Here is a 14,940-nt window from a genome sequence, read left to right as displayed (position 1 = left end):
TTAGTCAAGACATATGGGCAATCCTCCTTACCTCCTGGTCAAAAAGGGTGGATGACTCTTGAGGGACAGTTGTTGATCCTCAAGAGTGATTCAACTAGCAGGAATAAGTGCCTGCCTGATGAGTCCTGGGATGACCATTTGGTATCATTAACTGGAATTTAACAACTTAACTCGACTCATGAAATCGTAATGACAGGATTGCAAACAAACCATACCATGGGTGGGGTTTGAACCTGCGGTCAGAGTCTCAAAACTCCAGACTGTCGCGTTAGCCACTGGGCCAGCGAGCTTCAATAAAATTCGTCCAACTAGGTACGTATATTTCTACACCATAGGAAGATTAGCATAGGCACCGCTGTGTCCACAAATGCAAGTTTTTACAGACGAATCTCCCGCTAGCATGGCTGTGATGAACTCTAGCTCAAGTCCCCTCAAAGCCGTCAACATGACTCACGAAATCGTAATGACACGATTGCAAACAAACCATACCTCGGGTGGGGTATGAATCCACTGGGGCAGTTAGCTGGCCTTGTGGCTAACATGATGGTCTGGAGTTTTGCAACTCTCTGACCGCGGGTTTAAACCCCACCCGTGGTATGGTTTGTTTGCAATCGTGTCATTAGGATTTCGTGAGTCATGTTGACAGCTTTGAGGGGACTTGAGCTAGAGTTCGTCGCAGCCATACTAGTGGGAGATTCGTCTGTGAAAACTTGCATTTGTGGACACAGTGGTGCCTATGCTAACCTTCCTATGGTGTAGAAATATACCTAGTTGGACAAATCTTATTGAAGCTAGCTGGCCCAGTGACTAACCTGACGGTCTGGAGTTTTGAGACTCTCTGACCCGGGTTCAAACCCCACCCGTGGTATGGTTTATTTAACAACTTATTTCTCACCTATTCCCCAACCATCTGATCCCAGCAAGTGAATGTGCTAAAGCACAATATACTCAGTGATAATGGAAAGGCATGCATGCAGTCAATCACCAGAAGGCTGAAAGTAGCCCAGGAGTGAAGGGTACATACCCTCTGGTGCATGTTTAACCCGCAATCTGCAAAAGGACTGCAAGTTTAGACAGAAAATACACTAGTAGATTAGCATTTAACCTACCAGCAGACTGCAATGGAGTGATCCATGACAAAGTCAGATTAGTTGGGTGAGGCCAACACCAGCCTCCCCTCGCCCCACCATTTTATCTCTATCCACCTACCAAAGAAGTGTGTTTATCACTAAACGTCTGCAACACTAGGGGCAGGCTCAACTTACAGGCAGATAGAGACAAGGAGTATACAGATTTCCCTGGTGAGGAAAGCCTCAACCAGTGTTCCCAACACAGAAGAGAATTTGCCCTTGGACAAAAGTTCAGTCAAGATGTTGTGGCTGTTTGTCATCATTGGATCATGATGTCTGTGCCCATCTCGAAATAAGAGCCCTCTAATTCTCATACTTTTTCTGTTTTCCTGCAAGGCTTCCATGCATTCTTCCTGGGTTTCACTTTTGTCCTCAACTGGGCTTGCCAGCACTTGCTGCTTGTTGATCACCACTTGTTCTCTTCTTTGTGGTGCAAATGTATGCTGTACATACATACTGCACTTTCAAGCTGTGGCTATTTCAGAATCTTTAAGAAGACATTTCAGATTTATTTGCTAGAGATTTTTGGGAAGATTGTTCTGAATATTTGCTGAAGAATTAAATTTATTATTTCTAATTACTGTATGTTAACCCTTAAATTGTCCAAATGTAGATCTACGTTCGCTCTCGTAGGGCTCTGAACATAGATCTATGTTTTTTTACGTGCTTTCTTATGGAGAAAATCAAGGTCGGAACGCTACGATTGAAAACGTAAATCTACGTTTGGACAGTTGAAGGATTAAAGAAGCAGTTACCTATAATATTATATTATTGAAGAGATAGAAAACATGAGAATAATTCAGTATGCACGTTGAAATGGGAATGCAGAAGGAAAGAACCTAGAAAAAGACAGAGCCTAGTAGAGAACGGAGCAAGATGTCTCATCTCTTGCCAGGACCCATCTTGGATAGATCTGTTATTTCAGCAGAGCCTTCAACACAGGAAGGATGTGGGTGGCCTTACTGTTATGTACAAGGCCAATATTGTCAAAGTACTACACTTGGATCCACTTCGAGGACAGCATGAAGCAAGCTTCTATACCACAAGACAGGTAGAAAGTAGCAACTTCACTCTGGCTGTGCCCTTCTTCAGAACATCACTTCATCTGAGATCATTTATCCCCAGGATGACTCAAGTATGGAACACATTCGTACAGCATTATGATGTCAACGAGATAAAGTCAGTTGATCAAATGAAAATGCTGGCCCACAGATGGCTCCAACTTTATCCTGTTCCATACTTGTATGTCTCATAACAATAAAAATGCTTTCAAATGAGCTGATGTAGGTAACAGCTCTTAGCTTGTCAATAAAGTTAGGAATCCTTAACCTGTAAATAGCTTGTCAATAAACCTAGGGATCCTTAACCTTGTCAAACCCTGTGTAAAAAAAAAAAAATAATAAAAAATAAAAAGGTATAGATACAAGTAAATTGAATAAAAAAATGGCAAGGCATTTGACAAGCACCTGGTTGCCCAAATGTTAATAAATATTGACTCACATTGCCAGACATGTCACATTCATTTATTGTCTTTTTTTTTTTTCATTAAATTATACATTTTTGGGGTTTATGTAATCTAACCTAACATATACACTAGCTGCTACCCAACTACTTTTTTTTTTCAAATATGCTGGCTGTCTCCCACTGAGGCAGGGGGACCCAAAAAAGAAACATTTTCACCATCATTCACACTACCACTGTCTTGCTGGAGGTGTGCAGAGACAACAGTAAGATGCCCTTTCAAACAGTAGGTATCCCAAACCCCTCCTTTAGAGTGCAGGCATTGTACTTCCCGCCTCCAGGGCTCCAGTCTCACTAACTGGTTTCCCTGAATTCCTTCACAAAATATTACCCTGCTCACACTCCAACATCTCATCAGGGCCAAAACCATTTGTTTCCACTCCACTATTTATTAACCTTTAATAAATTGTTAACCCTTTCTTATGGCAGGGTATAGATGAGTCAACAAGCACCACTCTCGTATATTCAGGAAGACGCTTGGCCTCACTGGCTAGCACCATCAGGGCAGACCTGCCTTCAGAAGCTTTTGTCATTGGCACCAAGGGCACCATCAAGGTTAGTGCTATCAGTTTGATTGTCACTAATAAAGGTGTCGAAGGAGACCAAAAAACTAGTTGATGAAACAGATATAGTATTGGATGTGTCCATGAGGCAACTGGCAGTGGGTGGTTGTTTACACTAACACTAGGCCTTTCCATAAAAACTGATTTTACAATAGGATAAGACTTGATATATCTGCCAGGAGTGCAGAGGTAAGTGCATCATAATCATGAGTTGGCAGAGAGGCATCACAGTGAATCTTCGATACTATATGTTTTTAACTACCTTAACTGGATATTATTAACCCTTTCAGGGTTTCGGCCATACTAATACGGCTTACTCCCCAGGGTTTTTGACGTACTAGTACGCCTAAATTCTAGTGCCCTCAAATCTAGTGAAAGAAAGCTGGTAGGCCTACATATGAAATAATGGGTCTGTGTGATCAGTGTGCGCAGTATAAAAAAAAATTCTGCAGCACACAGTGCGTAATGAGAAAAAAAAACTGACCATGTTTTTGGATTAAAACAGCGACTTTGCACTGTATTTTCGTATGGTATTTATTGTTGCATTCTAGTTTTCCTGGTCTCATTTTATAGATTGGAAGACATATTACAGAAATTGAGATGATTTTGACTGGTTTTACAATGAAAAGTACCTTGAAATTGAGCTCAAAGTAGCAGAAATGATCAATTTTTACCGAAGTTCAAGAGTAAACAAATCATGCCAAGCGTCCAATACACGTCAACTGGTGAGTCTAATATTCTTTCACAAGTGTGCTGATATTATTTATACCATTTCTACACTAATGCAGTAGTCTGCATAACAGTAAATCTTCTATTTTTTGTAAGAATAAAAATTCAAAGTGGAAAGCCAAAGAAATATAAGAGGGGCCTGGGGATGTGACTAACGAACAGAGAACTTGTTATTTTAGTACCAGGAATGTCTTTGTTTATTCTGGACCCTATTCGGAAATTGGCATCTCTAGAAATTTGTGTGAAATTGGCAAAATTGCTAAATTCTGACCACTGTATTGGATAGTTGAAATTGGCAAAGAAGTGGTTTCTTGTACTCATTCAATAGAAAAAATGGAGTTCTAGCAAAATAGTTATGATTTTTGTAGACTAGTACACTGGAATTGGCCAAAAATAGGGTTCAGTGTGGGCAAAATCACCGATGCATAAACATCTCGCTAACTTCGCGAGGGCATAATTCCGTAAGTTTTCCATCAAATTTCATACTTTTGGTATCATTATGATCAGGAAAAGATTCTCTATCTTTTCATAAGAAAAAAAATAATTTTTTTTTTAAATTTGGGGACCCTGAGAACAAGTCTCGGAGAGGGCCTGGGGACCCTGAAAGGGTTAACTATCTTAACTGTATGTTATTAACAACCTTAAATGTATATTATTAATTACCTTAACTGTATATTATTAACTATTTTGAATGTATGTTATTAACTACCTTAACTGTATGTTATTAACTACCTTAACTGTGTTATTAACTATCTTAACTGTATGTTATTAACTCCCTTAACAGTGTTATGAACTACCTTAACTATGTTATGAACTAACTGAACTATGTTATGAACTGCCTTAACTATGTTATTAACTACCTTTGTCAGTAATACTGTATACATACTTGCTTCGGCAGTACATATACAACACAAGTATATACTGTTTTCTTGGATTTTTCTAAAAACACCTTGAACTAAGCTGGTACGAGTTGTTATGAAATCATCAGGATTATTATTTAGTTTTGGAACAGAATATAACAACTCATAAATCAACAGCAGAATTTGCAAAAGTCACTAATACTCGAGCAAAGCCAACTCAAATTAAAGTAGGTTTGAGAGTTATGCTGACTAACTTTAATAAAACATCTGCAATGCCTAAGCGCGATCAAAAGTTTGTTGGTCCAAGTCAAGTAGTCGAACATGCCAGTACTGGTCAGTATAAAGAATAGCATTTAGATGATATGAAGTTAGTATGCAATAAGGATGATGTTTCTAATATCCAGACAAATGTGACAGACTCTGACAATCCTCCTGACTCTGTACCCTCTACCTCTTACAACCAGCCAGACGAACAGCCTGATTGTTGTTATTCTCTATGTACACAACAAGTAATGAGAAATCCCCAAGTTTTTTTGTTTTATTTTTTCAACAAGTCGGCCGTCTCCCACCGAGGCAGGGTGACCCAAAAAGAAAGAAAATCCCCAAAAAGAAAATACTTTCATCATCATTCAACATTTTCACCTCACTTATGCATAATCACTGTTTTTGCAGATGCACCCAGATACAACAATTTAGAAGCATGTATAAAGATATATAACATATCCCTCCAAACTGCCAATATCCCAAACCCCTCCTTTAAAGTGCAGGCATTGCATTTCCCATTTCTGGTACTCAAGTTTGGCTATATAAAAATAACTGATTTCCCAGAATCCCTTCACAAAATATTACCCTGCTCACACTCCAACAGCTCATCAGGTCCCAAAAACCACTCGTCTCCATTCACTCCTATCTAACACGCTCACCCACGCTTGCTGGAAGTCCAAGCCCCTCGCCCACAAAACCTCCTTTACCCCCTCCCTCCAACCTTTTCAAGGACGACCCCCTACCCTGCCTTCCTTTCCCTACAGATTTATACGCTCTCCATGTCATTCTACTTTGATCCATTCTCTAAATGACCAAACCACCTCAACAACCCCTCTTCAGCCCTCTGACTAATACTTTTATTAACTCTACACCTCCTAATTTCCACACTCTGAATTTTCTGCAAAATATTTACACCACACATTGCCATTAGACAGGACATCTCCACTGCCTCCAACCACCTCCTCACTGCAGCATTTGCAACCCAAGCTTCACACCCATATAAGAGAGTTGGTACCACTATACTCTCGTGCAATCCCTTCTTTGCCTCCATAGATAACGTTTTTTGTCTCCACATATACCTCAACGCACCACTCATCTTTTTTCCTTCATCAATTCTATGGTTAACCTCATCCTTCATAAACCCATCCGCTGACATCTCCCAAATATCTGAAAACATTCACTTCTTCCATACTCTCTCCAATGTGATATCCAATTTTTCTTTATCTAAATCATTTGATACCCTCATCACCTTACTCTTATCTATGTTCACTTTCAACTTTCCATCTTTACACACCCTCTCAAACTTGTCCACTAACCTTTGCAACTTTTCTTTAGACTCTCCCATAAGCACAGTATCATTAGCAAAAAGTAACTGTGTCAACTCCCTTTTGTATTTGATTCCCCATAATTTAATCCCACCCCTCTCCCCAACACCCTAGCATTTACTTCTTTTTCAGCCCCATCTATAAATATATTAAATAACAATGGTGACATTACACATCCCTGTCTAAGATCTACTTTTACTGGGAAGTAATCTCCCTCTCTTCTACACACCTTAACCTGAGCCTCACTATCCTCATAAAAACTCTTTACAGCATCTAGTAACTTCCTATTCCATATACTTACAATATCTGCTACATTGCTCCCCTATCCACTCTATCATATGGATTTTCTAAATCCATAAATGCAATGAAAACTTCTTTACCTTTATCTAAATACTGTTCACATATATGTTTCAATATAAATACTTGATCTACTCATCCCCTACCCACTCTAAAGCCTCCTTGCTCATCCGAAATCTTACCCTCTCTCTTACCTCTTAATTCTTTCAATAATAACCGTACTGTACACTTTACCTGGTATAATCAGTAAACTCAGTATCATTTGTAAATGCCAATTCAGATCCTCCTCAACCACGGCATGTGTTAACCATTGCAATAGAATTTGATCCCCCCAGAGATGATAACCATTCTACATATGTAAATCTCACCCTAGCAGAGTTGGGGTTAAATGTAAATAATCTCTGTAGATGAGACAACCCAGGCTGGAGAGTATTGTGATTGTGTGTTTACTTTATCAGCTTATTGATGTTCAAAATTTTTTTTGTGTTCACGTTCCCTCTGAATTCTGAGATTTAACGGTAAAAAACTTGAGTGCACCAAGTCTGCTTTCTCAGTTAAACACTTCTTTGTACATATCCTTCCTCAGAATCCGTAGATCACATGACTACAAATCAATCGATCGATCTTCTCTTTTCTTTTTTTCTTTGTTAATCTCTTTTGTTGTACTATGCAATCATTGATTCTGTCAAATAATATAATATGTGATATATCTTAATTTGTAATGCATTGTAATCATTTATCATCCTTAAGTATAGTTCTTATGTTCAACTGTTGTGTACATTGATATTGTATAGAATAAGCCCAGAGCCGTATGCCTTAAGTTTATAATTTGTATGAGTTAGCTGTTTGTCGGGACACCATATGTTAGTGTCACTGAGCTGTCAGTAATACTGTGTATGTACTTGTGTAGTATACTTAATTAAAACTGTTACTTTATAGACGCTCCCTAGACAGCATGGAACTTCGTTCCATGATGCCCAGGTTCCCTTCTTTACCCGAGGACTCACAACAGGAGGACTACTACAATTCCTCTTTTCCTCCATCAAGTGCTGTATCTCCATCGTCACTACTCTTAATTCCTCCTTAAGCTGCTGGTAAAGTTGCTTAATGGAGGGCATCTTGGTTTAGTCCACGGAGAGTACACTAGACACGTCCTCACTGAGCTAAGTACAGGTCACTACTGAGCTAAGCAGGTCCTTTACAAATCCAACCTACTAACAGAGTAAATGCTACCCAAACAATAAGCGTTGATAATTCTATTTACTCATCTGCAAGTCCCACTCAAATCCAACCCCTCTCACTCATGTATTTATCCAATCTAAATTTGAAACTATCCAAGGTTTTAGCTTCAATAGGACCTTGGGTAGCTTTAAAAAAAGGTTGGACAAATATATGAGTGGGAGGAGTATGTATGTATGTACAATACATGTATGTATTTTACAATGTTTTCATGTGTTTTATGACAGTTCATGATTCAATAGGTTATGGAAGCAGAATGATATTATATTTCGCTACAATATATTGGGGCAACTAACATTAGCGATTTTTCAACATTCGCGAGGCTTTTGATCCCCTAACCCTCGCGAATGTTGAGGGAGACCTGTAATACATTTCCTGTGTTTCAGGTTAACTATCCCATGTGGTGTCCTGAGAGCTTCGAGTCACCTTCAGGAAAATACGAGTCACTACTTCCCAAATCAAATCATAGTTTCAACTTTGGCAATAGTCAGGGTTTAATGTATGAAGCAGTTGAAGTCAGGCGCTGCATTAAGGAAGGTTAGTTATGGATACTTGTTGACAATTTTAACACATCTTTTTACTTTTAAGACTTGATAATTCTCTTCTGATATATTTTAAGAGATAAACATGAGTATTCAGTTAGATAATTTTACATGAAAACATATGAAAGAAAAACTTCTATTGATGAAAAGCCAGTGTAATGACTAGCTGAAAAGGCTACTTGATATGTGGTAATGATAATGTTTCTTTGTTAATAGTGGTTTTTCTTTTTAAAAAGACAGACAGATCCAGTGACCAGGTAATAAGCCATTTCTTATATTTGTAAAATATATGTGTGGGTGTGTAAAATAATTACCTACTTGGTAGTTTTAGCATCAGGAGCAGAGCTATGCTCATGGTAGCTTGTTATCAATATTGTATTTAATCTATCATAATATCATTGGTTGTAACACTTTCTACCTATTACAACCCACTACATTATTTTACCATTCTGTATGTGGAAGAACTTCCTTCTATCCTTTTGGCACCTCTTCCTCACTTTGCCACTATGGCCTCATGTTCTCCCTCTTGATGGTGTTAAAAAATCTTCTTCATCTTTTCTTTAGCATTTTATGTGCTTACAAGTGGGGTGACAAAAAGTCTAGGCAATGATAGAGTGTCAAATTGGAGTGAGGGAGTATGGAGGATTGTGGCTGTATTTGATACTTGGGAGTGGACATGTCAGGAGATAGGTCTGTAAAAGACGAGGTGAACCATAGAATAAGTGGAGATAGGTCTGTAAAAGACGAGGTGAACCATAGAATAAGTGGAGATAGGTCTGTAAAAGACGAGGTGAACCATAGAATAAGTGAGGAGGTAAAAAAAGTGAGTGGTGTGTTGAGGTATCTGTGGAAAGACAGAAAGGAACATATCAGAGTATAGGGGTACCAACACTTTTATATCGATTTGTGAGACATGGATTTTGAAGAGTGCAGCAAGGAGGCGGCTAGAGGCAGTAGAAATGTCATCTTTGAGAGCAATATTTGTTGTGAATAACATACAGAGAATTCAAAGCATAGAAATTAATAAGTGATCTGGGGTGACCAAGGGTATAATTTAAAGAGCTCAGAAGGGGTTGAAGTAGTTTGGACATACGGAGAGGGATAGGAAGGAAGTGTAAGGAAGAAGAGTTGGGTTGTCCCAGGAGCAGTTGGAGGAAGTGGATAAGGAAGTTTTGCATGTCAGGAGCATGTGGACTTTTGTGAGCATGTTAGATAGGAGTGGGTGGAGACAAATAGATGCTTGACATCTTGTTGGAATGTGAAAAAGGTAATATTTAGTTAGCCAGACTTGAGTCATGTAAATGGAAAGGATAGTGCCTGCACTCAGGAGGATGGGTGGGGATGTTGCAGTTGCTATGTCAGTGCACTTGTGGCAAGACAGCAATTGGATGAATGATGGTGAATTTTTTTTTTTTTTTTTTTTTCAACAAGTCGGCCGTCTCCCACCGAGGCAGGGTGACCCAAAAAAGAAAGAAAATCCCCAAAAAGAAAATACTTTCATCATCATTCAACACTTTCACCACACTCGCACATTATCACTGTTTTTGCAGAGGTGCTCAGAATACAACAGTCTAGAAGCATAAACATATAAAGATACACAACATATCCCTCCAAACTGCCAATATCCCAAACCCCTCCTTTAAAGTGCAGGCATTGTACTTCCCATTTCCAGGACTCAAGTCCGACTATATGAAAATAACCGGTTTCCCTGAATCCCTTCACTAAATATTACCCTGCTCACACTCCAACAGATCGTCAGGTCCCAAGTACCATTCGTCTCCATTCACTCCTATCTAACACGCTCACGCACGCTTGCTGGAAGTCCAAGCCCCTTACCCACAAAACCTCCTTTACCCCCTCTCTCCAACCCTTTCGAGGACGACCCCTACCCCGCCTTCCTTCCCCTATAGATTTATATGCTTTCCATGTCATTCTACTGTGATCCATTCTCTCTAAATGACCAAACCACCTCAACAACCCCTCTTCTGCCCTCTGACTAATACTTTTATTAACTCCACACCTTCTCCTAATTTCCACACTCTGAATTTTCTGCATAATATTTACACCACACATTGCCCTTAAACAGGACATCTCCGCTGCCTCCAACCGTCTCCTCGCTGCTGCATTTACCACCCAAGCTTCACACCCATATAAGAGTGTTGGTACTACTATACTTTCATACATTCCCTTCTTTGCCTCCATAGATAACGTTTTTTGACTCCACATATACCTCAACGCACCACTCACCTTTTTTCCCTCATCAATTCTATGATTAACCTCATCCTTCATAAATCCATCCGCCGACACGTCAACTCCCAAGTATCTGAAAACATTCACTTCTTCCATACTCCTCCTCCCCAATTTGATATCCAATTTTTCTTTATCTAAATCATTTGACACCCTCATCACCTTACTCTTTTCTATGTTCACTTTCAACTTTCTACCTTTACACACATTCCCAAACTCATCCACTAACCTTTGCAATTTTTCTTTAGAATCTCCCATAAGCACAGTATCATCAGCAAAAAGTAACTGTGTCAATTCCCATTTTGAATTTGATTCCCCATAATTTAATCCCACCCCTCTCCCAAACACCCTAGCATTTACTTCCTTTACAACCCCATCTATAAATATATTAAACAACCATGGTGACATTACACATCCCTGTCTAAGACCTACTTTTACCGGGAAGTAGTCTCCCTCTCTTCTACACACCCTAACCTGAGCCTCACTATCCTCATAAAAACTCTTTACAGCATTTAATAACTTACCACCTATTCCATATACTTGCAACATCTGCCACATTGCTCCTCTATCCACTCTATCATATGCCTTTTCTAAATCCATAAATGCAATAAAAACTTCCCTATCTTTATCTAAATACTGTTCACATATATGCTTCAATGTAAACACCTGATCTACACATCCCCTACCCACTCTAAAACCTCCTTGCTCATCCGCAATCCTACATTCTGTCTTACCTCTAATTCTTTCAATTATAACCCTACCGTACACTTTTCCTGGTATACTCAGTAAGCTTATTCCTCTATAATTTTTACAGTCTCTTTTGTCCCCTTTCCCTTTATATAAAGGGACTATACATGCTCTCTGCCAATCCCTAGGTACCTTCCCCTCTTTCATACATTTATTAAACAAAAGTACCAACCACTCCAACACTATATCCCCCCCTGCTTTTAACATTTCTGTCATGATCCCATCAGTTCCAGCTGCTTTACCCCCTTTCATTTTACGTAATGCCTCACGTACCTCCCCCACACTTACATTCTGCTCTTCTTCACTCCTAAAAGATGGTATACCTCCCTGACCAGTGCATGAAATTACTGCCTCTGTTTCTTCCTTAACATTTAAAAGTTCCTCAAAATATTCTCGCCATCTACCCAATACCTCCATCTCCCCATCTACTAACTCCCCTACTCTGTTTTTAACTGACAAATCCATATTTTCCCTAGGCTTTCTTAACTTGTTTAACTCACTCCAAAATTTTTTCTTATTTTCATTAAAATTTCTTGACAGTGCCTCTCCCACTCTATCATCTGCTCTCCTTTTGCACTCTCTCACCACTCTCTTTACCTTTCTTTTACTCTCCATATACTCTGCTCTTCTTATAACACTTCTGCTTTGTAAAAACCTCTCATAAGCTACCTTTTTCTCTTTTATCACACCCTTTACTTCATCATTCCACCAATATGTTTTCATATTTTAGACCACCCTACCTTGGTGGGAGATGACCGATGATGTAAAAAAAAGTAAAATGAGAAAGTACTGAACCCATAGTCATCATACAACACCTGGGGGAATGGGAGGTAATTAGTTTTGATCCAAGGACTGGGAGGATATCCAGGTTAAGAAATGCAGGAAAATAGAGATAATTATATGAATATTAATGAAAGTTTGGAAGATTTATCTGCCATCTTGCATGTTTATGAAACTAAAAGAAAGTGCCCAGTAATCCTGCCAGGGTGCAAGACACTTAACAGGCTTCTATTTCAGACTTGTATGGCAAGATGGCGTGTGTTTGTCAAAACAATTTAATGCTTATTAAGGGCAGGCTAGTAACATAGCCAGGTAAATGAACTCATGTCTCACTGTTCAGAGGTCATTGGTTTGAGCCTCTAGAGGCTGTATGAAAAAACTTGGAGATAACTCTGAGGCTGACAGTGGTCACAAATAATAGCTGTTTACCAGTTTGCCAGACTTAGAGTCCTGGACCTGGGAAGTGCAGTGCCTACACTGTAAAGGGGTAGGTTTTGGATATTTGCTATTTGTATGAACATCTGTACTGTCATATCTGCACACTTCTGGTAAGACAGTGATGGTGTGAACGATAGTGAGTGATTCTTTTTCGGGTCACCCTGCCTTGGTGGGAGACAGCCAGCATGTTAAAATAAAAGGGTAGGTGGCAGGCATTTGCTGTGGTAAGTTTTAGGTCATTGGTCCTATGTAGGTCATTTAGGTCCCATATATAACTACTGTATATGAGAGAGACAGATAATTAATGTACAGTATAATATAGGGTAGGGAGTGTAAATTAATGCACACAGAGAATCTTAGAATATTTATATGCTTTTTTAATACTTTGTGCATTGGATGTGTACTACTGAATTTGAATTTGTTGTTTAAATTTAGCTTGTTTTTATTTCATTTACACTGTTCACTGTATTGGGGGGTCTGTTTGCAGTGACAGAAAGTGGTATCAGTAAAGGTTTAAGTTATTGGGCAGCTTTTTGATAAATCACTTATATAAAGTAAGAAGTAGGTAGTAGGTTGGTAGACAGCAACCATCCAGGGAGGTACTACCGTCCTGCCAAGTGAGTGTAAAACGAAAGCCTGTGATTGTTTTACATGATGGTAGGATTGCTGATGTCTTTTGTCTGTCTCATAAATTTATTTATTTATTTATTTATAATTTGAGCACACTTACAGAGGTACAAAAAAAAATACAGATAAGAGCAGCATGCCAAAGCCACTTATACTATGCATAGCATTACGGGCTGGCTTAAAATTAACTTAAGATTAACTAAGCAATGATGAAATCAGTGAAAAACATTAATGTAAACTGATTACTATAAAGCACAAGTGAGTATTACAAAGACAGGTCATATGGTTGCATGCATTGTTGTAAATTCAGTAGAATGGAGTATTCTGTTAGGTAGTGTATTTAAAAAATAATAAAGTTAGATTGGGTTTTAGGTTTAACATTTATGTGATATAATTGTGAGAAACATTTAAGATATACAATTTATAAGGTTCAGTTATTCAGTATTTATTTGGTTTTGGGTGAGTAAGTGATCTTTGAGAAGAGACTTGAATTTATAAACAGGTAGTGTTTCTTTTATATTTACAGGTAATGAATTCCAGATTTTAGGGCCTTTTATGTGCATTGAGTTTTTGCATAGCGTGAGATGGACACGAGGAATATCAAAGAGTGATCTGTGCCTTGTGTTATGGTCATGTGTTCTGTTGAGGTTGGCAAGGAGATGTTTGAGGGGAGGGTTAATATCAGAGTTGAGTGTTCTATGTATGTAATAGGTGCAGTAATAAGTATGGATGTTTTGTATGGTGAGTAGGTTGAGTGTATTGAATATTGGTGGAGTGTGCTGCCTGTAGTGAGAATTTGTTATCATTCTAACTGCAGCCTTTTGTTGGGTAATTAGTGGTCTGAGATGGTTACTTGTTGTTGAGCCCCATGCACAAATTCCATAGGTGAGATAGGGGTAAATAAGAGAGTGATATAGGGCCAGGAGGGCTGACTGTGGAGCATAGTACCGTATCTTCGATAGTATGCCTACACTTAGGTCACACTACACATACATGTACACATTTATTTATACACACTCATCTGAGTTTTCTTTGATTTTATCTTAATAGTTCTTGGTCTTATTACTTTTCCTTTTATATCCATGGGGAAGTGGAATAAGAATCTTTCCTCCGTAAGCCATGCGTGTTGTAAAAGTCAACTAAAATGCCGGGAACAATGGGCTAGTAACCCCTTTTCCTGTAAAGATTACTAAAAAGAATAAGAAGAAAATTGTTTTCTTTCTTTTTTGGGTCACCCTGCCTCGGTGGGAGACGGTCGACTTGTTGAAAAAAAAAAAAAAAAAATAAAGTAAGAATTGGAGTGGGCCCAGGATGTTACTTCCAGGAGCACAAATGTTTATTGGTAGAGTAGAAGAAATATTATTTATGGTTACAGGTGTCTGTCACTTAGTTAAGATTCGATATTTTAGTATGAATGATGGCTTAAGTCCACATCTGTTAATATATATGTTACAGTGCTTTAGTTAGGGTTATTGAGACTTACAATGTCAAATACTTCTCACAGATCAGTAGGTTAAGAGCAGCAGGTGGCCAGTAATGATGGTAGTAGATGAGATTATCTGGTCGTAATCTTGACAGTAACAAAGTTCTGTAACCAGTGTACTTTGTTGTTTCCGAATCAATTGACCCTG

General features: G+C 38.7%; 1 protein-coding gene across 2 annotated transcripts in view; it reads left to right on the top strand.

The window, feature by feature from the left end:
* The window catches only part of LOC128700305 (trans-1,2-dihydrobenzene-1,2-diol dehydrogenase-like), a 43,863-nt gene that overhangs the window by 27,569 nt on the left and 1,354 nt on the right, over positions 1–14,940 (top strand). Inside the window, exons 6-8 of one of the 2 annotated variants that reach the window (XM_070096607.1) lie at positions 3,081–3,206; positions 7,629–7,783; positions 8,315–8,465. In XM_070096607.1, coding sequence (XP_069952708.1) covers positions 3,081–3,206; positions 7,629–7,783; positions 8,315–8,426 — 393 coding nt within the window. In that variant the 3' untranslated portion in view covers positions 8,427–8,465. The remainder of the gene's footprint in view (positions 1–3,080; positions 3,207–7,628; positions 7,784–8,314; positions 8,466–14,940) is intronic. The other variant, XM_070096608.1, reaches the window with a different exon arrangement.

Source organism: Cherax quadricarinatus, chromosome 54 (assembly GCF_038502225.1).
Source record: "Cherax quadricarinatus isolate ZL_2023a chromosome 54, ASM3850222v1, whole genome shotgun sequence".
NCBI classification, from domain to species: Eukaryota; Metazoa; Arthropoda; class Malacostraca; order Decapoda; family Parastacidae; genus Cherax; species Cherax quadricarinatus.
Note: the sequence above shows the minus strand (reverse complement) of the source record. Positions and strands in the feature narration are given on the sequence as shown.